Source organism: Hydra vulgaris, chromosome 15 (genome assembly GCF_038396675.1).
Source record: "Hydra vulgaris chromosome 15, alternate assembly HydraT2T_AEP".
Taxonomy (NCBI): Eukaryota; Metazoa; Cnidaria; class Hydrozoa; order Anthoathecata; family Hydridae; genus Hydra; species Hydra vulgaris.
The window spans coordinates 27,729,350-27,753,854 of NC_088934.1; the positions used below are offsets into that span (position 1 = coordinate 27,729,350).

The window sequence follows — 24,505 nt, forward strand, 5'->3', positions numbered from 1 at the left end:
ATTTACTTACAAGAAACATAATGCAATTTTTATTGATTTACTTACTAAGAAACATAATGTAAGAAATTTTTATTGATTTACTTACTAACAAGTTAACTTACTTGAAATTTTTATGTTTATTCTTAAAATAATAAGCTGCACTATTTTTTTTAAAAAGAGTTCTTTTATTTACAAAAACATAGGGCTCAATTTTCTTTCCTCTACCTGATGGATCTGGTTTATTATATAACTTGGTTGGCACTTCTGAAGCTCCTAAACCAATAAATAATATAGTGAGAGAGGTCCCATGTAAGATTCCATGCACTGAACTACTTAATGTGAGCAACTGGCTGAAAAAGCCGCAAAGGTATTTTTTATCTCATTTTTATATGTCAAACACACTGAAAAATTTTTTGTTGTTTCTGGTTGTGGTCATCAATTCTTATCAAAATCTAAAATAATAAAAAAGATTTAGTGATTGAATAGAAATAAGTAACTTGGTAATAAATTGGGTTTATTATTTATTTAAATTTTTTTTTTTTATGTTTACTTTTATAATTATTTCTAAAATACATGTTCACAAAGTGAGTGGATATTCTATTTTTTAGTAAAGTTTTTAGCAAGATATGTTATTGGGCTCAATGAAATTATGGAAAATGTTGAATTTTTCAAGAAAGAAACAATGATGTCTTTTTCTTGAAAAAATGACAGATAAAATGGACATAATAAGTTTATAGTTTGCAGCAAATGTTGCAAATATAAGCTCATTATTAATTTCTTTAAAGATATTATATGTTAAGTTTGTTTAAAGATGTTGGAATTATTTTCATAATGTGATAGCAAGGGTGAGGTGAGGTGACTTTAAGAGCTAATGTAAGATTTGTTTGGGCCTAGTTTAGAGAACTTTATTTGTTTTAAATGAGTCATACATAAAAATAAAAAGAATTGTTGTTTTATATCTTAAAACTTTATGGGTTTAAAAGACTGAACCATTTATCCCAGTGAATAAAAATGCTTGACAAATATTTGTAAATTTTTGTTTTTATTTTCTTTTTTTAATAGTTATTTGGATTTTCTAGTTTTAATATATAAAGCTCCATGTACAATTGCATATCAAATCATGTAGAAAGCTCCATGTACAATTGCATATCAAATCGTGTAGAAAGCTCCATGTACAATTGCATATCAAATCATGTAGAAAGCTCCATGTACAATTGCATATCAAATCATGTAGAAAGCTCCATGTACAATTGCATATCAAATCATGTAGAAAGCTCCATGTACAATTGCATATCAAATCATGTAGAAAAAAGGCTTAAAAGTAGCTTTATAATCTTGTTGTGAAGAAAATTTGTCAAACTGTTAAAGTTTAAATTGATTGTAACCCAAAGGAAATTGTGTTTAATTATACTATTACATGATAAGCACTCCGTGTGCAGCAGTTAGAAAATCAAGAGGTCCAATGTTTGAAGCCTGCTTTAGCTTTACGAGTAAAATTTTTTAGAGGGGGAATCATAAACTTCTTTATTAAATGCTGTTTCGTTGTGTTCTGTGTTTATTTGTAGAATAAATTTTTTATGTTTTATTTGAGTACTTTAAAAATACTTTCATTAAAAAAAAATATTTCAGATTCCATGTCATATTTGAAATGATTAAACCAGAAAAATCAGATCCAGCTACAAAAATTGGTGGTGCAGAACATATTGATGTACCCGGTTTGTCTAAAAAAGAATACAAAGTCAATTTTTTTGCGCATAAAGAAGGAATTTGGAGTACTAAGGTTAACATTTATAATTTTTACATGTTTTTTAAATTTATAATTTAAGGGAGCATTCATCTATAACATTAATATTTTATGCCTTAGTCAATTTTATGATTCCTTTTCTTATATGAATAAAAAAAAAGGTTTAAAAGTTGCAATTGTTTTTTGATATCTCAGCTTTGTTTCTTACCCAAATAAATTGCAGATAAAAGAAAAATATTTTAACAAATTTTTTTTTAATGATATTTTAATTTTGATTTATTCTTTTTTACTTCAATTTTTAGTTTTAAATCTTTTTTGTTCTTCTTTTCATTAAAAATTTTTATTGTGTAATTGAGTCTATTCTATTTTATGTTGTTGTTGTAAACTTTTGTATTATTCTTTTCTATATACTGTTTTAGGTAACATTCAAAAATGAAGCTTCTGGAGAATATTTATTTTATTGCCTTACATTTAAAGTACTGGCCCCAGGAGCAGTTTGCTGCATTGATTTAACCACAACAGTGAGACAAAGTGTTACTCATGTAATAACAATCAATAATCCTCTCCTAAGTATAGTAAACTTTCAAACCAGCTGCAATCTTCAAGAAGTGAATTTACCACCACAGTTTGTAATTCCAGCACAGTCAGAGGTTCTTTTTATGTTTAATATATGTTTGTGTGTATATATTTATATATGTGTGTGTGTAAGTGTGTATATATATATATATTTATATTTATATAAATATATGTGTGTGTGTATATATTTATTTGTGTGTGTATATATATATATATATATATATATATATATATATATATATAGATATATATATATATATATATATATATATATATATATATATATATATATATATATATATATATAGATATATATATATAGATATATATATATACATTGGGTTGTCTGATAAATTCTTGCCAGTTTTTTTATTTTAAATAACATAAAATAACAACAATTTAATCAATAATGTATTCTATGTTGTTGGTTATGACTTGCTCCCAACAAGTTTTTCAATACCTCTTCGGTAATAATTGCCCGGCCTTGATTTGAAAAAAACAAGTGTTGTCTAGCCAACACACGTAATTTGGCATCATTATTGAATGAAACACTGCACAAAGCGTTTGAAAGAGATCAGAAGAGGTGGGAAATCTGATGGTGCTAAGTCTGGAGAGTATGAAGGGTATTGCAGCGCTTCCCAACCAAGCATTTGAATTGCCTCTTTGGTCATAATGATAATGTGGAGATGGGCATTGTCGTGTTGCAGAAAAACGCCATATCGCCTATCAGATTGTTTTTTCTGGATGGCATTGTTTAATTATTGCATCTGTTGAACATAATGCTCTGCATTGACTGTTTGTTTGCCATCAAGTTATTCCCAATGGATAATGCCTTCCCAGTCCCACCATTCAGACAACATTATCTTCTGTGGATGGAGATCTTACTTTGCTTGCAGGGTCACTTGTTCTTTCGGGCTTAACCATTCTTTATGCTGCTTCATGTTGACATAGAGACACTATTTTTGTCATCAGTGATAATTCAATAAAGAAATCTTTGCTATTATGTTCATGAGTAAAGAGATGACAAGCAAGCAAACTGGCAGCAATGGTGGACTGTTGATTTTTATTTTTTTTGCTCAATACATATGGCACCCAAGCTTTGAGTTTTCGAACGTTTTCCATTGAGTGGAGATGTTCTGCTACTGTTAATTTATTGGATCCTATATTCTCTGCCAATTCTCTAGTTTTTGACATATGTCTTCATGCAGAAGTTGATTTAAATGTTCTTCATCAAACTCAATTGGTCTCTCCAAACAAGATGTGTCCTTGAGGTTGAAATAGCCACTTTTGAACTTTGCAAACCAATATCAAGCAGTTCTTTCAGTTATGGTGCCCTCTCTGTATATGGCACAAGTCTCTACAACAGCTTCTGTGGTTTTGGCACCTCGGTTAAGTGCAAAGAGAAAGTGGTGTCATTTAAATGCTCTCAAAAAAAAAAAAAAAATACAAACAAAGAAAATAAATAGACTACCTTACAATATAACAAAATATTTCATTTCGATTGAGAATTTTTTAATTTATAACAACAGCAAGATTTTATCAGACAACCCAATATATATATATATATATATATATATATATATATATATATATACACACACACACACACACATACAGTGAGAACAGAATTTGATTGTACAAAGTAATTTTTGTATTTTATTTTGCTAAAATTTGTTTTAAACTTGATTAATAATGAAAATAACTGAAACAAAAACTTTAATATTAAAAGAAAGCTTTTTTCTATATTCTGTATTTTATTTTGCTAAAATTTGTTTTAAACTTGATTAATAATGAAAATAACTGAAACAAAAACTTTAATATTAAAAGAAAGCTTTTTTCTATAGACAGGAATGAATTTACATGCACATAAATTAGTTGTACAAAACTGTTTTTTGATAATTTTTTTTTTTTTTTCTTGTTAATTCACCTCCTCAAGGCCAAGAAGGCCACTACAGGCGAAGAGGCTACTTCTTTGTGGTATAATCCTCTCTCAACTCTATAACTCCGAAACACGAACCTTGATAAACAAGGCCGCTGCGCAGAGAAATGAGTTGAGCGAGGTTCTACCAGGGATGTGGTGGCGATCAAACTCGGAACCTCTTGCTTATGAAGAGAGCGCTCTATTGAATTTATATCTCTAGAATATTATTCTCAGCAATTAACATTTATCAATTAATAACATAATTACAATTAATAGCATAATTACAATTAATAACATAATTTCAATTAATAACATTTTTGAAAAAAAGACATTAAAAACTTTGTTCTTCGAGTAGTATGGCATCCAAAAGTAGTTGGATTGCTGAGGTTGGTGTCACCCAGTGTGATAAAGTTTTATTGTCATCCCTCTAGATTAACAGATTCCCTCCCCCCCCCCCTTTGCACCCCCCTAGTGATGCAACTGTCCAAAAGTAAGTATTTAAATATTATTCAAAAAAAACTTGTTATAAACTTGGTTAAACAAGGAAATACTTTAAGAAAATTCCAAGAACTTACAAATCTTGCATTTACAACAGTAAGAGCCATTGTAAAGAAAAACAAATAATATGAAACATTTGAAATCTGTACCGAACGAGGACAAAAGCGGAAAACAACTTTAAAAGATGAAAAAAATTTGAATTAAAAGCGCAAAAAATATAACATTTGAAAAATTTAACAGGAAATACAATTTCACTAACATTAAAAAATTTTGCAAAGAAGTATTTTTAATACCAGCATCATTTTGGAAAAACGTTTTTTGGTTTGATGAATCCAAGTTTAACTTAAAAAAATGGTGCACAAAGAGTTTAACAAAAAAGGAGTTAAGTTTTTCATTTGAGTTGCATGAAAGAAACAGTTAAACATGGTCGTGAAAGTGTAATGTTATAGGGTTGTTAGGCATGGAATGGCGTTGGTAAATATAAATTTATTATTAAAACTATGAATGTCAATTTGTTCTGCTAAAAAACTTAGATTGGGAAAAAAATTTGCATTTCAACAAGACCAAACATGCCTCTAAAACCTTTTATGATGAAAATGCACATACAGGTTTTAAAATGGCCTTCATAGAACCCAGATTTGAATCCAATAAAGCCTTTATGAACTTTATTAGATAAAAAAAATAGGTAACAAATCATTTAGGAAAAAAGATTTGAAGAAAGCTGTTGTTTTATTGTACTCTGACATTGACAATAGTCAAATGTCTTGTAGAGTCAATGCTAAAATGCTTGTCAAGTGGAGTCAATGCTAAAGGAGGACCAACTAAATATTAAAGTTTATCAATAAAATATAAAAATTAATTTGTCAGTTATTTTAATAAGCTAGTATTTTTCCTAAGGTTTAACCTTTAAGGCTTTTCTTGTACAACTATTTTATGTGCAATTATTTAGTTTTACATTATTAATTAGATAATTTGAAAATTTAAACAATATTTACTATTATTTTTAATGTTTTTTACCAAATGAAAAATAAAAAAACAAAAAAGTTTTTTATAGTTAGTGCAAGATTTAATATTTTATGTTATATAATATATATATATATATATATATATATATATATATATATATATATATATATATATATATATATATATATATATATATATATATATATATATATATATATATATGTATATACATATATATATACATATGCATACATATATATATATATATATATATATATATATATATATATATATATATATATATATATATATATATATATATGCATATCACACACCCAGATCAAGGGTGGCCCCCGTCAAGAATTATGTGTATTGAGTTATGTATGTAATTTGATTGTATTTTATGTGTTGTTCATGGTGACAAAATACTACAAGTCTAAAACGAATGTTTACAAAATGACAGATACACAGGGAACTCTTAGTTGGAAAAAATATTAAAAACTACAAACTTCAACCCTGATTTTCACAGTTTGACCCTTTTTGACTTGTGGCACCCTTGATCTGGGTGTACGATATATATGTATATATATATATATATATATATATATATATATATATATATATATATATATATATATATATATATAATATTTTATATTTTATGTTAGTTTTGAAAAAATAAATTTTTTTCTTGCTGTATATATATATGTGTGTGCGTGTGTGTGTGTGTGTTGATTCCAATCACCCTTCTAGCATTTTAAAGCAACTTCCTTGTTCTATAGAGTTAAGGTTGTGTGTGTGTGTGTGTGTGTGTGTGTGTGTGTGTGTGTGTGTGTGTGTGTGTGTATTGATTCCAATCACCCTTCTAGCATTTTAAAGCAACTTCCTTGTTCTATAAAGTTAAGGCTGTCAACTAATTCATCTAATGAAAGTATTTTTAGAAACTTTGCCAATTTGTATCAGGATGCATGAAAAAAGTATGGTTACAAATTTAAACTTAATTATATTCCAAAAATTATCCAACCTCTATCAAAAAACCGTAAGCGCAATACAATCTAGTTTAATTCCCCATATAGTAAAAATGTTTCTACCAGAATTGGTAAACTCTTTACGGATTTAATAGACAAACACTTCCCAGTTGGCCATAAACACCACAAGATTTTTAATAGAAATACTCTAAAGGTGAGTTACAGCTGTGTGCCAAACATCAAATCAATCCTTAATTCTCATAACCATCATATAATGAAAAACAACACTTCAGATACCAATAAACTTTGCAATAGTAATAAAAGTAAGTGCCTTTTAAATCAACAGTGAATTGTAAATAACATACTGTATCAAGCCACTCTATACCCAGGCACTCAGGACGGGAATGAAAAAGTGTATTTTGGAGTTAGTGAAACCGCATTCAAACTTAAATACGCTGACCATTTAAAATCTTTTATTATCAAAAAAATATAAAAACGATACTGAATTATCTTAGGAAGTATGGAGGTTAAAAGAAAGTGGAGGAAGCCCGACATTTGAATGGAAAATTATAAAACGTTGGATCTTACAGTCCCACAGTAAAACGATGCAACCTATGTCAATATGAAAAGTCATAATATCTTACACCAATGATAATTTATTAAATAAGAGGAATGATTTACTGCCTAAATGTAGACATAAAAGCAAATTTCTTTTTTTAAAATTTGGATGATTAGGTAGCCGTTTTTAGGTTGTTTTTTTTTTGCTTTTGTTGTTTGTTGTATTTTAACGGGGTTTTTTTTCTTGATTTGTATTACATGGCTGATGATTGCCTTTAGGCATGAAACTATTAGTACCGTAAAAAGTTGTATTTTCTTTGTTTATAAACTTACGTGTGTATATATATATATATATATATATATATATATATATATATATATATATATATATATATATATATATATATATATATATATATATATATTGTATATAATTTGTATATAATTTGTATATAATTTGTATATATATATATGTATGTATTGATTATAGGGATCTTTTACCTTTGAGTATCTTCCGCTAAAGTCTGGGACCACTACAGGTAGATTGAATCTTCAAAGTTTTGATTTGGGAGTTTACATTTACGATCTAAATCTAATTGCAAATTCTGCTCTTCCTGAACGAGCTGTACATTTTACAGCTGCGCTTGGAGTTAGTCAGGTGCAAACATGTAAATTTATTAATTATGCACGTACTCGAACTGAATATTCTGTTAAGGTATTTCTTTTTTTATTGATAGTTAAAAATAACGGTTTAGTTAAAGATAACAGTATTAGTAGTTTAAAATAATATAAGTTCTTTTGTACAGTTAATATTTTATTATTATGTTCTAAAATACAAGGAGTTATTTAAAACAAAATAAAGTGTTTAGAAATGTGTTTTTTTCTCTTTTTAAGAAAAATACGTTTACAACGTGGTTTTTTCTGATTCCAAGAAAACCATGATAAAATGTTAATTGCAGTGAGCAAAATTATGTACGAGATAATCATTCTTATCTTGACGATGATTTGTATTTAAACCGTTTTTGCGGTTTTTTTGATATAAAACTTTAACATAATGATAATTTTATCTAAAAGGTTTTAGAGGGGCTCTATTCATATGGCTCATGAACAAAAGTTCACCTAATTGTGTAGAAAGTTGTATGTGCTTATTTGAGAGGAACTAAGGCTTAATAAAAGTTTAACGCTCGATATTAGTTTTTGTAAACACTTCCCAGTTGGCCATAAATACCACAAGATTTTTAATAGAAATACTCTAAAGGTGAGTTACAGCTGTATGCCAAACATCAAATCAATCCTTAATTCTCATAACCATCATATAATGAAAAACAACACTTCAGATACCAATAAACATTGCAATAGTATTGCAAAAGCAAGTGCCCTTTAAATCAACAATCAAAAGTTTAAACAAATTTACAATCTAATCCTAGTTTTTTTCATTTAGGTGGATTCATCAGATTTTATAGTTGATAAAACAGTCAACGCGCCGTCATCTTTAGGTGGTGGTACAGAGGTTAGTCTTGATGTCACGTATGAACCATCACGTCTCGGTAATTCGGAAACTACTTTAATTTTGACATCAACTGTAGGAGGAGAATATGTATTTCCCTTATTTGGACATTGCTTGCTACCTAAGCCTCAGGGCCCTTTTACAGTGAAAGCCAACGGATCAACGCAAATTCCATTTAAAAATATTTTTTCACAAACAATAAGTTTCACATTTTACCTTGATAATCCTTTGTTTTCAACAAAATCAGGAGAAGTTATCAAGCCAAAGAAAAGTTATAACATTGTTGTTTCGTTCAACGGAAATCAAAGTGACTCTAAATCCGTGTCTTTAGCAAGACTTTTAGTGACATGCGCAAGAGGTGCAGGCTCTGGTACTAATTTATCATGGACATTTTATTTAAAAGGTGTATATTAATCAAATGAGGTTTATATTAACGACTATTAAGTTTTGCTAAATTGTTTTTAATTTTAAGAAGTTAAAAACTATTTAGAAATTGTTTTATAAAATATTTAATTTAACGATGTTAATTTAAATTGTATTTACTTGCTTTAAGTTCAAATATTTAGTTGATACTTCAAATCCATTTTATTAATATCACTTGCTTTAAGTTCAAATATTTAGTTGCTACTTCAAATCCATTTTATTAATATCACTTCTCAGATAAATGTGTTTTGATTTCACCAATGAAATAAAGACTATTTTTTTTATCATATCATAATAAAATAAGGAACTTAATAGCTCACTCGAGCGTGTTTGACGCGGTACTCACGGCAGCCATTACACTCAAGTTAATAGCGAGAAAGAGCCGCAGCACTTTTTGTATCAGAAAATGTGAACAAAAGAGTATGCAAATATCTAATTTATGTAAACTTCAAATTATGTAATGTTAAAATATATATCAAGTTTACAGTTTTGCTTTTACTTTAAAATTGATTTGCGGCAACATGTGGTTTGTCAACGACTACCGAAGTGTTTAAAATTTTTTAAAGTTAGTTATAAATTGTTTTTTTATTCATAACTTTAAAAGGTAGATATGTATTATTTTAATACCTATCATTTCTATACTTATAAGGTATAAGTATAGAAATGATCGGCGTATGACTTACCAAGACCCGTATTTTACGGGTCCGAAATGCTAGTATGAAATAGAAGCTATATTTTTTATTAATAATAGAATAGTACCCAAATCCAAGAGACTAGTATTGCAGAAAAGTTGTTATTATTGTTATACTAGACCAAAAATGACGTCACTATAAACTTGTTTATCGATTTTATTTAGTACAAAGGTAATCTTTTTTTTACGCAGGCCTCTGCATATGACGATTTCACATGGTCATATGCCGGAAAAAAAGTTTAGCTAACAATGGATTTTTTTTTAAACCACTCTTTCCGTAAGTAAAATTAGTCTTCTTTTTAAACCGTTCGGTGCCCAAAAGGTTTTACAAATATTGGCAAAAATGCAATCTTGTCTGATAATTGTTTTTATATTTTTTTACGATATGACGATTTTAAAAATGAAAATTCTGTGTGCACTACTTGAAAAAAATTGAAAAAATGTCTGTCATAAATCCAGAAAAAAATTATAGAGAGAGAGGGGCAGGACCGAGAGCTTTTATGACGCCCGAGGCCTAGCAGTAATTAGGCGCCCCTCTAAGCATGCACATTCTTAAATAAAAAGCATGTAAAATATAAAAACTAATTACTGTTTTTTTATTTCTAACACCGTTACCTTACATCCATATTTTCATGAAACGCATCTGAATTAAACAACACTTACGCAACACATTTACTGATTAGGATTGCTAAACAAGTTCTTTGTAATTTATATAGAAAACAATATTTTTTTGCTTTTTTATTAGCAAAAGTTATTATTATGTCATCTTACGACAGAGTTGGTTGTTTTTAGAGTTTTATACAGAGTTGTATTCATTTCCAACATGTATGTCCGATAGACACTGCTGTTCTATAGTGGCCCTGCAATCTTTTTTTAAAATCAATTTTAGCTTACTTAAAGGTCGTTCACCTTCTGCCACAGGATTTGGCATTGCGTTAAAAACTTCAAATTTGAATGCATATAGATTGGAAAATAAGCTATATACCCTTTTAGCATATTTGGTTGAGAAAGCCTAAAGTGTTTCCATAGGTGAAAAATAAAGACTTCTTCAAACTATTAGGATTCAAAATACCTTCCATAAAGTTGTTTTCTATTTCACAAGCTTTAACTTTTACCAACTCTAAATCTTTTAACTAGATGAATAAGAATCTTTAGTAAACAATTTTTACAATCCTAATTTTAAATTGAATTTGTTGAATGAAATGACAGAGCGCAATGTTAAAGATATTCACTTCAAACTTATGTTCGGGGAAGTTATGGAGAAAAAAACTGTATTTCCAGGTTCATCGCGATCTTGCCATCATCTTTTGCTTTGCCAAAAATTCTGTTTCATTGCCAAGTCGAGTGATCCGCTCATTATGGGTTAATAATTTGGTTAAAATAAATTAACGGCTTTAGGGCAACGGTAGTTTCTATGGTCTTTTAGCTATTAGTTTTATTGCGGCAATCTGAGCTGAATGTTTGGTATCCGAAAGTTTGTAAAAAACAATTTTTGAGAAGGGATGTCTTTATGAGATAAGATTGACTTTAGATCCGGCACCTAATGTGCAGTTGGTAGAGTTTTTTCCATAGCTGGAGAGCTCCGACACCGAAATGACTTTTTGAGACAACTCAGCATTTGATTGCCTACCCAAGCTGCTGCTTCTACTTGCACTTTGACTTTGAGGTTGTTGGGTATTTGTTCTCCAAGGTCTTGCTCAATGCATGCTAAAATAAGATTCCGTCCGTCACTTTCAATGTCAGCTATTGGATTATTAATTAGTTTTTCCTACAACCAACTAGTTTTACTTTGCACCTCTTGGCGTTAAAGTTTACTGTTGATGTTGGCTTGCAGTTTTTGATAATCAGAGAAAATTAAATGACATCTATAACTCATATGATGTTGACATCATCGGCGTACAATTTGGTATGGTTATTATATATATATATATACATATATATATATATATATATATATATATATATATATATATATATATATATATATATATATATATATATATATATATATATATATATATATATATATATGACTACATTTATATCCAGTCTAGTGAGTCATTGATGAAGAACACAAATAGCAGTGATGTAAGTCACTGTTCCCACTCGGACGTTTATTCTTCAACTATTACTCATTGTTGTTTATTAGCTAGCAAACCAGTGATCCAGTTTAATAACTAACCTTAAATGCCATGTATGGCACATAAAAGCTGCCTTACAAACTTGATTAATTTCCGTAACATTTTAAAGGAAGCAATTTACCGTGAAAGCCTGGTTTACATAAATTTTACCGACTTTGTTAAAGCATTCAACTCAGTGTCCTATAATTTCACAAAGTGTCTTCATAAGATTCATACTTATAGGCATGAATCTTATGAAGAAGTCGTTGTGTGACACTGGTTGTGTCACTCAACGACTTCTTGAGACTTCTAACTAAGCTCTCTCCGTCACCTTATAAGTCTTGGCTTTATTACTTTTTTTTGAGAGTTGGCGTGACATTTGATTTGCTTTGAGATTTTAACACTCTTTAGGGAGTTGTTCAATCTTAGCAAATAAAATTTATTAATTTAATTTAATTTTTTTTATTTTACAATTTAAAACCGTGATTAAATTTTCTTTCAGAATAATCATAAAAGTACTTATGAGATTTCTTTCTCAAATAACCTGACAAGCTTATCTTTAACAATAAATTGTTTTGCTTTGACAAGATTTAGTGTCTACTATAATGTTGTCAATATAAAAAACAAGTCAACGTTTATTTTTTTTGGTTGGTCCCCACCAACCAACAAAAGAAAATAAATTATTTAAAACCATACTTCCTTGTTAATATAAATAAAGCAAAGTTAATTGTTATGTACATCACCAAGTAAATTTATTTTATACCTTTTATATATAATAAAAACATTTTTTTTATTTTTTTGTAATCAAAATCTTATCAAGTTTCTTTTTGTCTTTCAACTTTCTGACGCTCCTATTATCATGACACCCTGGACATAACTGCCTCTTTTACCCCTCCCTCTCGGCGATCCTGGTGATGGGGTGATAAACTATCATTGGTGGTCATTAAGATTAAATCCCAAAATATAGTTACACCATTTGCGAAAGAAAATTTAGATACAAATTTTTCATAAAACATTTAAAAACCTGATGTAAGACTTTAATTGTTATCACATTTACTTTTAACCAATTAAGTTATTGCAAGAGAGTGTTCAATCCATAATTATTGCAAGAGAGTGTTCAACCCATAATTATTACAAGAGAGTGTTCAATAAAATGTCTGAAAATCTCTGATTAATCCAAAAGTTCTTAGAGATTAACACTTAGCAAGATCTTTTGATGCATTGTCGCGCCTTGAGTTTGATATAGTATCAAAAATAGAATGTGTAAGTAATATTATCTAGGTTCATATCGTAAAACAGAACAAAAGAAAATTAATATTGAATCTTTTTAAATTGATAATCTTTCAAAATATGTATTAAACCACCGTTGACAATCAATATAGTCATCAGAAAGATTTTCAGTTTTAAGTACTTATCGACAGCGCAATTGCAACTCAGCAAACAACAGGTTTAGCAACATGCCCTTACTACTTGTAATTTGAACAAAATTTTTTTAATAGTTTTCTATTTTTTTGCTTAGTTAATCAAGCAAAAGTTTTTTTCAAACAATCCTACTTTGAGCAACTTAATTAAAAATTTTTATCAGCTTTTTCACGCCATATCTGAACAGCCTTTTACATAAATAAAATTTTTAGCTGTCAACTTCTCCTTTTCTTTTGTTATGGTGCTTTCTTGCATCTAATCAAACATCAATCAGTCTTCTGAACCGCAGGCTCATACCATCAATAATGTCCATAATTTTCTAGATAAATATCACTGAATCTTATTTATCAAATATAATCACTGAAAAAAATTTTTTGTCAAATATATTTACTGAAATTTTATTTGTTGAATATAATAAAAATATGTTTGTACTGCGATACATCTAAACACATTAGATTTTTCTGAAGGTTGTGTATAAGAAACTAAAGAGCTAATAGATGCCCAACAAACAGTCTATAGCGGAATTTCAGTGGAACTAGGCATTTTGAGCGGACCAGTGTAGTTTGGCTAATCGATTACTTAGTGAACCATTATATAGGGAAATAAGGACTTTATGTAAACCATGCAACTTGTTGACTTAGATAATGCAATGTCAGAAAAAAAATTGTTGAGCAAATACTCTGTCACCAGTAATATAATACTCTCGCGAGTTTAATGGAAGAGAAATAAATAATAAAAGAAAATAAGAGAAAATTTACATAACTTCTACAATTGTATGAAAAATGTTTAGTTTGTTGCTGATGTTTTATCAGAGTCGATATTTTATTTAATTAAATTTATAATAGTACATGATAGTTTTACTTATGTTATTGCAAAATATAAAACAGTATGGTATGTAATATAACCACAAAAAAATAAGCATCAATATAAACATAAAAAAATATAAATACATAAAAATATAAAAATAAAATAACAAAATAATAAGCAATTGGTATAACTTGCGAAATAAATCTTTGTGAGTTACAAGTTTTTCAAGTTTTATTATAAGTCATTAAATTTGAAAAATAGACACCACAACTGATGAAACTTGCAAAAAATGATAGTAATGTCTATTATCAAAATTGATAGTTATGACTATTATCGAATGATGATATCATTATACTAGCTTAAAGTAGTACATAAAATTTGATTTTGATAAGTGGATGAGTTTGGAACCATCGTCATCAAAATCAGCATTGTGTCCTTAAATAGTCACATCAAACATTTGAATTGTTTTAATTGAGCTAACAGACATTTTTATTAAAAAATAACCAAATAAACTTTTGAGGTTTTGGATTGTCCGGCAAAACGAAAAAGTATGGTGCCAACGTTGTTGTTGTGTCTGCGAAGCTTAAGTGTATATAAAAAGTAAAAAATGTTTGTTTAATTGCTAATTGTTACATACATGTTACACTCGCTTAATTGCTAACGATGCAATTTTCGTTTAATTGCTAACGAATGCAACATAAAATGTTACATTCGTTTAATTGCTAACGAAATATATACTGAAATTATTTTTAAGACTTATATTTCATTAAAAAGAAATTTTAAAAGTGCTTGATTTCCATTTGGTTTTTGTTATCTTGAGACATCTACAAGTAAAATGTTTTTGTTATCTCGAGACATCTACAAGAAAAATGTTTATGTCTAAGCTATATTTTTATTATGAAAAGAATCTCTCAGATCAGGTTATGAGTTTGTATATATAAAAGCTACTTATATATCATCTACCATTACTTGGCAATAAATATATAATAAATATATATAAATATTTCAGATGAACATTAAATAACAAGCAAAAAAAAAAGTTTTTTTTTAAATCCAAATCAGCTTTTAAATAGAAAAAATAATTTTTCTGAAAAAAATATTTGTTAAATGTTTTGGTTTTTCTCAGGTTTTTGAGTAGATAAGACTGGACGCAAAGAACTGTGCTTTGCTTTACTTTGCAAACTGACAAAATTAAACAGTCATAAACGGAATTTTTTGTAGCAAGACAAACTTCGATAGTTGAGTCAAAAGGTTTTAAACTGGGTCTGGTTTCGAAAATTTAACTGGGTACTTTTGTATTATTAAAGTTGATTAGTTACTCCAGTATTTTTTAAACTTTTTAAATTATGAAACTAATTAACAAGTCTGTTCTTGTAAAGGCGTAGCAAGTAAACAGTGTCATCATGTTCTCCTCGTGTTTTTTGGCGCTGTTTGGCATTTTTTTGCATTTGTTTTGAGACCAGATCTACGCAAAGATTTATTTTACAATAAAAGCTAAAGCTATTTCTAAAAATTTTACTTTACAAAAAATGAGTTAAATTTTTTTTAGATGCGTCAAGTACATATGCGTCAAGTATATATACGTCAAGTACATATACATCAAGTACATATATACAAAGATATACTTAACAGGTTTTTGGTTTTCGGTAGACACCAAAATAATTTATTTTTTTTGTCTACCAAAGCGCTTCATGTCATGATTCCATAAAATTCGTTGGTAATAATAGTACGATCATTGATGGTATAAAGAGTATAAATTCGATAGTATAATTTTTTTAGTATAAGAGTATAAACTCAAAAACCTGGTTACACCATCCGCGGAAGAATATCTGATTTAAAATTTTGTATAAAATCGCGTTAAAAAACCTGAAAATAGATATAAATTGTCAAATTTATGTAATTTTTATCACTTTAACATTTAACTAAATTATAGTTGTTAATAGGGTATTATTTACTAATAAGGTATTAAATAAAGGTTAGAATGTGAAGAAAAAAAGCATAAATAAACAGTATCGAATTTTTGGTGTTACTGTTTTGAGCTAAAAACTCGTTCTAACAGTTGTTCAACTGGCTTCATCACGTGTTGTTCATAGTGTACAGGATCATGAGGAAACATTGTGCTTCCAGTCCCTTCGGGGTAAGAATCTGTAATTGGGTAAACATCAAGAATATCATAGCCCGCTGCACAAAACTCTTTTGTTGCAAAAGCGTTATAAAGTAGAACTCTCTAAGAAATAATTACAATAAACAATAATCTTTTAAAATTTTTTTAAACATTTTATTAAAAAACTTGAAATTACCTGTGATGTCATAAATCTTCTTGAATGCAAATTAGGCATTGAATATTTATGTCTGTTCAAACTAGTGGATGTTCGCCAGACAAGTTTGCAACGAACAGTTTTACCGAGTTTTATTATTTCACGAATTAAATTTTGAAAATTTGTATAATTTGTTGCTTCCGTGTAGTGTAGACCATAGTTTAATAATAGTACACTTTTTTCATCCATTGAAGGATGATATAATACTTGCTTTAATTCATCAATTACTTTGCTAACTTGAAAGTCGTTGGTATCCCAAAGTGTCTTTTCGATTGAATTGTTACGTCTAATGTATTTATTTATTGTTAGATTGTAATTTTCAAGACTGTAAATCCAGTTATAAGTGTACAAACAGTTTCTAAATATGTTTTTACAAATTCTGTTTTTTTTTATACTGTGGTAAAACTGTGATGAAACGGAGTCCCCAAAAATCCATAAAACTCCTTCCTTGTAACGTGGATAGTGTATTTTCAAATTTTCTAACAATACAAAGAATACTAAATAAAAATATTTTACTCTTTTTTTTTAGTACAAAAGTAACATTTAATTACCGCAATATGGTATCCATGTTGTCTTGTTTATCCAACTCCCATATCCATGCCATAAAAACTTACAACTTGTTCTTTTATTACATTGCCCTTGAAGAAAAGATCGTTTTTCTGAAAATTAAAAAAAAAGTTTTCAAATAAATATAATTAAATTGTTTAATTTTTTTTTTTTTGGTGTCCAAGAAGTCCTTACAGTCTTATCACAGAGCATCGCGGAAAAGCGTTTGGAAGGTTCACGCCTCACGCCGTGGTTTGAACCACGGATGCTTAGTTTCTGAGGCAAGTGCGCTACCACTGCGCCATCGCTGCTCAACCAGAGTTAAACACAAATAGAACAGTTAGTTTTTTGTGTTTATATATATTATATAGAGAAATATATATTATGAATATTGGGGAATTATTATTTGATAAGAAATCTTTAAGGGAATACCCATAACAGCAGGTTTATGTGATAGTATAGGGAATGGCCGGTGCAGTCGAGTAAGATGCACGAGTACTTTTTCTATTTTGGACCAAAAAATAAAAATAAAATTATTGCGATTTTTTTCTTAGATGATTATAAAAAATTTTATATGACATCACTTAAGTGATGATATTTTACCAATTTATCGGATTTTCGATGGTAATCAGCCATTTTTGGTTCCTTGTTCCCTTTAAAAACTCAATAATAAATAAAACTGAACTTAAGTGCATCCGCGGCGCAGTGATTAGAGTTCTGGCTCAGAACCTAGAGGTCAAAGGTTTGACGCCGGCTCTAGCCTATAAGCAATATCGATAATGAAAGAGGCGTGAATTTTCTAGTTTAATGCTCTTCTGCAGTGCCCTATGAGAAGACCGTAAGGACTTCTGTGAGCACCTTAATGACCACAATAAAGTAAAAACACTTTCGATTGCAAAGAAACAAATTAGGTAAGAAAGAATTTTGCGGTATGTTAAATATATTTTCAAAATTAGTAATTTTAAACCAGGCTTTAAAGTCCAAGATAATTGTATAAAAAGATATTTTTATATTTTATGACACTTTCTATTTAATTTTTCCTAATCTTTTACTTACGTCATTAAAGAACAGAAAGAGTATTAAAAAAAGTATGGGAAAGAGTTTTAAAACTTTAATTTAACAAGTATACCTCCATTTTCATGTTCAAATGGTATAAGAAAATTATTGTGTGACTAGTGACTACAGAAATTAAACAAAATGACATCTTCTCACTATTATTGGAGGCATTGCATCCATGATTTATGTGAACATTTTAACATAAGATGATTTTGTTATATACAATCAACTGGTGGCAGAGATGTTGTAGTTACTGGTACTAGTTGAGATGATAAATTTCAAATGTATCCACAAATTATAATTTTGATTGAACAGTTTTGGCCAGTGCTAAAAGGTTTTGTCTGCAGTTGAATACATTTTTGATAACTTGCTATAACTTGTTATATATATATTGTATACATATATATATATATATATATATATATATATATATATATATATATATATATATATATATATATATTTATATATATATATATATATATATATTTATATATTTATATATTTATATATTTATATATATATATATATATATATATATATATATATATATATATATATATATATATATATATATATATATATATATATATATATATATATATATATATATATATATATTCTAGGGTCTTGGGGCACCTCAAAAAATATCTTTTATTCAAATTAATTGGTTGCAGAATGTGCAAAGAATGAGTTGGTAAGCAAAATAACAAGATATTGTTTTTGAAGTTAATAAGTACAACCCAATAATTAGCATGTGTCAAGGGTCCATTTACAACTAAAATATAAATATTCATGTGTTTTTATTTAAAGTTTTTTAATTTTTAATAGTTGTATGAAAATTTGTATCAATAATATTGCAAACATAACTTATGTTTATATTATGTTTATGTTATACTATGTTTTACCTATCAAAATGCATGACTTCAGTTAAATTCAATATAAAAGTCAGAATTTTGCTTTTTTTTATCAGAAATCCAATTTTGGATTTCGAATAAGTTAAATTAGGGTCCTAAAAAGTCAACTTTGCTGGTCCTTAGTCAGTAACTGCTCAAACATTAATTAATCAAAGTCCCATTTACCTCGTGTATAATATTCTACTCCATAGTTCACTGTTTATGTATACACTCATAACTTTTTACCGGACAAAGCTAACTTAGTTTTCGAAAAAAGACTCTTGACCGGCATTCGGTGTAGACCAAGGATACATTTTAAGTTTATTGATATCAAATTTCACCAAGATTTTTATGCCAAAAAATGTATTCTTTTACTCCTACTAAATAATTTATGGTATTTTTTTACAATTGCTATTTAAAAATATCATGTCGCTTTTACAACCTTATCTTGTTTACAAGGTGCCATTAATTTTTTTACATCATTTTTTGCTTTAAAATACCATGATAAAATAGTTTGACAGAAAAACAAGTTGAGTAAGGCTGTAACACGCACAATGTAAAGGTTCTTTGATGGTGTCAAATCAACACTAAACCAAATAATCTGAAGTTTGTTAAAGTTATGCAATAGAAGTTTTATTATGCAATACAATGCAAAGCTATGCAACTATAATTAAAGCTAAGTTGATAAATAAAAAAATAAAAAATGAAACAGACTTCAAAAATACTTTTTTTCTAACCTTCAATACACTGGTCTGCAGGAGGAACCATAAATTTAATTGTAGTACCATTCCACAAAGGTTTGTTGATATATGGCATATCATTTAGTAGTATTCCATGCTTTTGTTCTTTGCCTTGGACATTTCCTAAATTATATTATGCTAATTAATTTGTGTAGTATATATAAATATATTTAAATAGGATTTTAATGAATTTTCTCAATATTGTACATTAAAGTGTTTAATATATCACACATCACAATAGATTGCGTGGTGTCGTGTCATATCAAACTAACTAATCATTATGCATAAGCAATTTGTTATGCATTAAATGCATAAGCAGATTTATAGGTGTTCTGAGTAGACCAATCAACAAATAATTAATACTTATTTACACTATAATTAAACTTATCCAAGCTTATATTATGTAAGTTTATATAACATTTATATTTGGATTCGGATCATTTACATAATAATTAAGCTTACATATATAAATTTAATATTTTATACTTTATATGTTTATTTTACATATGTAGCACTTAAACTTATATATTTAACATTTGATTCACCTTTTCCTACATAAAATTTAGTCATAAGTTTTATGTGAGCTAACCTTTCCCAACCCTTAGGTAAACCTACCCCAATAGCTGGTACATTTGCCCACCCAACATGACCTAACAAAAACAGATATAAATATATTAAAAATCAATTTGGAACTTTTAACAATGTTTTGTTTTTGTTAGTCTAGGTCTCCTTAACCTATTTCTATGAACCTATTTCTATGAAAAAATAGTATATGAAAAGCTAAAGTAACGCTACAAAGAACAAAATTATTGTAGACATTTCTCACACCAAATGTTAATTTAAGAAGAGAGTTCTTCAAAAGATTCTTGCATCAAAATTATACTAATTACTGAGATTTCAATTTTTGGGGCATGTTGGACCAACTTTTTCTACCCTACTTTAACATATACTCCACAATTGAAAAAAATTGCACTTTTGGCCTCATTTACTGTTTGTAATATATTTAAATCCTTTGAAACAATTGATTGTTCACTTTGAAATTGCTTTTTCAGAAGTAGATTTTATACGTTGTTTTAAAGATAGAACCCTGCAACGCTTTCCTTCTATATAGCTAATTTTAGAATATGTGTAGTCTTGCCTAAAGCTTTTTAAAGAAAATCTTCTCAAAAAAAATCTTTTTTAAAAAGCATGAAAAAATTAGTCCCATGATTTAGGCTGATACTCCAAAAATCAAATGAATTCAGGAACTTTAATTTTAAAAAATGTGAAAAAATAATAATAATTAGAAACAAAGCACTTCCAAAGAAAACTTCATAATGAGATTAACCCAATGGTGGGTGTCATAGTTTGCCTGAATTAATGGAGGGTCCATATAAAAATAATTGTGATATACATAACGAATATTTTGTAATAATAAAATATTCAAGTAAAAGTAAAACAATTCTATAAATTGAAAGAAATTTCAACTATAAGAGTTATGTTTTTGAGGGAGAAAAAGAAAATTTAACATATATTTTTCTTGATGCTATTGGTATTTTTTTAGTGGATACTTCAGGAATAGTTGCAATTTTAAAATCTGCGATTCCAGTAAAGACAGCATCCTTATGTCTATTTCGGAAACCCGATTGTAAATATAGTTATTAGGAGCTATTTTTACATAATTTGTAGAAAGAAAATTTTGTACAACAATTAAAATAAACAAATTAAAATAACTTTGAAAAAGTTATTAAAATAAATTAACTAATGAATCCTTCTAGGTGGGTAAAACTCCGCCGGGTGACAGGAATAGTGTTGAAAAATGAACTTTGGAATAGTGACAAATATATTAAAAAAGCCTAATGTTAAAAAAAAAAGGAATAGTGTCGCAAATGAATTTACTGAATAGTGTTGAAAACAAAAAGAAGGAAAAATGTTGTTAATAGTAAAGAGAACAGTGTCGCAAATAATAAAATCAGAATAATGTTGCAAATAGCTAATATATGAATATATGTGAATATATATATATATACATACATACATATATATATATATATATATATATATATATATATATATATATATATATATATATATATATATATATATATATGTATATTCTATAGCGTTTATAGATAAGCAAATGCTTATTCGTTTTGCTTATCTTTATAGCGTACAGTTTTTACAGGAAAAAAAAGAAAAAACAAAGAATAATGAAAGAAAATATTGCTACCCAATTCCAAACCCTCAGTCGATGTAGCGGCTCTTCTTTGCGACAGTAGGCTGTAAGATAGTTGGTGTATGCACTGAAGCTCCAGGCAGCCGGGTATTTCAGTATGACATAAGACATGTTATCTAAACAAACATTATATTACTAACAAGACATAGCAACTTAACGACATCATTCTTTTTTCTATTTTCGACACTATTCATTAAATTCATTTTACTCCTTTTTTTTGTTTTAGACACTAATCCAATTTTACTATTTGCGACATTATTCCTTTTTTTGTTTTTTTTTTGACATTATTTATTAAAATTCTTTGCGACATTTTTTTTTTTTTTGACACTATTCATTAAATTCATTTGCTAAATTATTCCTTATTTTGTTATTAGACAATCTATAATGTGACAACTTGCAACACTATTCCTTTTTCACATTTTCGACAATCAAATTTGCGACAATATAAATGTGTCAATCAAAATTTTGCAACACTATTCCGCTATACCACTCTGCCTTCTAGGAAGATAAAATTCCACCTTCTAGGTAGATAAAACTCCACCTTCTAGGAGGGTAAATTTCCACCTTCTAGATGGGTAAAATTTCATCTCATAGGTAGGTAAAACTTAAAAATAGTGAACTGAAAATCAACCACATTACTTTTAAACAATCAACCACATTACTTTTAAAACAGTTGTAGAATTAACAAAATTGAGATTTAACTTTCATTGTTTTTTTAACTTATTTGTTTATTACGTATACTTGTTACATGCTACCAAAAACTGCTGCTCGCAATAAACCATTTAAAAATAAATAAAAATCTACTAAGTGGTAGAAAAACGGAGACTAAAAACCTGTAGGAATAATTCATAACTATAGTAACTAAGAAATAATTCACGATGACAGTAAATAATTATTCACAACTTCAGTAAGTAATAATTCACACTTTTAGTAAGTAGCAATTCACATCTGCAATAAGCATGTTACAATTCACAACTACAGTAAATAATAGTTTGCAACTACATTTAGTAGTGAATTATTAATTACTGTACTTGTGAATTGTTACTTACTTATTATAATTGTGAATTAATATTTATTTACTACTTATTTGTTTCAAATAAGTTTCAAACATGGCATTTCAATAACCTTATTCCAAATTTCATAAGATCCTATTAGACTTTTAATGGAACGTTTTAAAAGTTTTAAAACCAATTACCTTTAATAAACCAATCAGGAGGTGGCTCTTTTATTCCATCACACAATGTGTATTCTAGCGATAAGCTTAATGTGTAATTTCCACTTTCCATAAGCAAAAACTGAAACTCGTAAGACCCGTTCAAAAAATCTTTTGTTGCAACAGGGACAGATGTTTTTCCTCTTACAAAACATCTCCAAAAATCACCACCAAATAGCTTATGAGAACCATTTGGGTATTGAGTTTGAAGTACAACTCTACTAAACTGACCTGCGGGTTGAATCTCCCAAATACTTATATAGCTAGTTTCAACATCTGTTCTTCCATATTTGTTAAACCAAGGAATAGCATCTTTTTGAAGCCATTTCATATCGCATTGGTTATATATTGTGGAAGGAGTTGTCGCTATTTCATGTAGAAATCTCCAGGCTTTGGAAAATTTAGAAACTTCATTTTTTATTTTTCTATTTTCTTTTAAATTTTTTGAATGCGTACAATAGTTAACAGAAAAATGCTTTTCTCCCAAAAGATGCACAGTTATTGTTTGTTGTAAAAATTGTTCAACAGGTTTTGAAGCATAAAAAATTATAAAAGTTAAAATTATCAGAGAAAAAACAGTTTTTTTTTTAATTTTTTCGTATAATCTTTTTACACATAGATTACTCATTTGAACATAAACAACTTAAACTTTCTGCATGCATTTTTGAGAACATTTTTGGATGCACTTTTTAAGTGAAATCTGTTAAAAACACGGATCACTAGATGCAGAAATCCAGTGTTGTTACTATTGGTACAAATGATACGGACCACATATACAAATTTTGTATACAAATATAAATATATTTGACATCTTCTAAATATATGCCAATAATAAATTTAATATGTTTAATAAATAAATAAAAATAGCCTAACAAATACTAGACTATCAAATAATTGATATCAGTCTTTTATATTTATTTAAATTTAGAAAGTTACAAATTAAGGGCAATATATTATTGAAGCCAATAGCTTGTAGGTATCGCTATTTAACGGGTGATGCGGAAGTTATCGGACAAAATAAAAACGTCAATAACTTATTTATAAATATAAAAACAAACTACTATTATATTTTTTTTAAATAAAGCATTTATCTTTTAATAAAAATATATAATTTTTTATATGAAAAAACACCACCATCTGCAATTGATATCAATTTTGCTCTGACGCCTTTCATATGCGACTATAAAAAGTTTTAATCAATTTCTTGTAGTTTTAGTTTAATGCGATCAATCAAAACTTGCTCTGTTGAAGCTTGCCAATCTCCCTCGTAAACCTTCTGTACCAAATGTACCCAAAAATTTTCAATTGGTCGTGCTTGAGGCACATTTGGGGGATTGGATT

General features: G+C 28.0%; 2 protein-coding genes across 3 annotated transcripts in view; one reads left to right on the forward strand and one right to left on the reverse strand.

The window, feature by feature from the left end:
• LOC100201323 (hydrocephalus-inducing protein) overlaps positions 1-9,244 on the forward strand; it is a 150,370-nt gene extending 141,126 nt beyond the window's left edge. For both annotated transcript variants that reach the window (XM_065818900.1, XM_065818901.1), the window contains 5 exons: positions 183-346; positions 1,609-1,759; positions 2,143-2,373; positions 7,701-7,925; positions 8,652-9,244. In XM_065818900.1, coding sequence (XP_065674972.1) covers positions 183-346; positions 1,609-1,759; positions 2,143-2,373; positions 7,701-7,925; positions 8,652-9,131 — 1,251 coding nt within the window. In that variant the 3' untranslated portion in view covers positions 9,132-9,244. The remainder of the gene's footprint in view (positions 1-182; positions 347-1,608; positions 1,760-2,142; positions 2,374-7,700; positions 7,926-8,651) is intronic.
• A 6,815-nt stretch (positions 9,245-16,059) lies between these two features.
• Positions 16,060-23,906, reverse strand: LOC100208485 (uncharacterized). Its single transcript, XM_065818676.1, has 5 exons — positions 23,147-23,906; positions 19,734-19,859; positions 17,050-17,157; positions 16,481-16,977; positions 16,060-16,407 (listed from the first exon to the last, which is right to left on the reverse strand). Exons 1-5 carry the CDS (start codon positions 23,790-23,792, stop codon positions 16,207-16,209), a joined length of 1,578 nt encoding a protein of 525 aa, XP_065674748.1. The 5' UTR covers positions 23,793-23,906; the 3' UTR covers positions 16,060-16,206.
• Between the last annotated feature and the right edge of the window lie 599 nt (positions 23,907-24,505).

What these genes read in the sequence shown, in the direction of transcription:
- LOC100208485 (XM_065818676.1), bottom strand. Translation starts at nt 23,792, where the DNA reads ATGAGTAATCTATGTGTAAAAAGATTATACGAAAAAATTAAAAAAAAA. An exon ending in AACATGGATACCATATTGCG is followed by an intron (nt 16,978 to 17,049) that starts GTAATTAAATGT and finishes TTGTATTGTTAG; the next exon opens with AAAATTTGAAAATACACTAT. An exon ending in GAAGATTTATGACATCACAG is followed by an intron (nt 16,408 to 16,480) that starts GTAATTTCAAGT and finishes ATTATTTCTTAG; the next exon opens with AGAGTTCTACTTTATAACGC.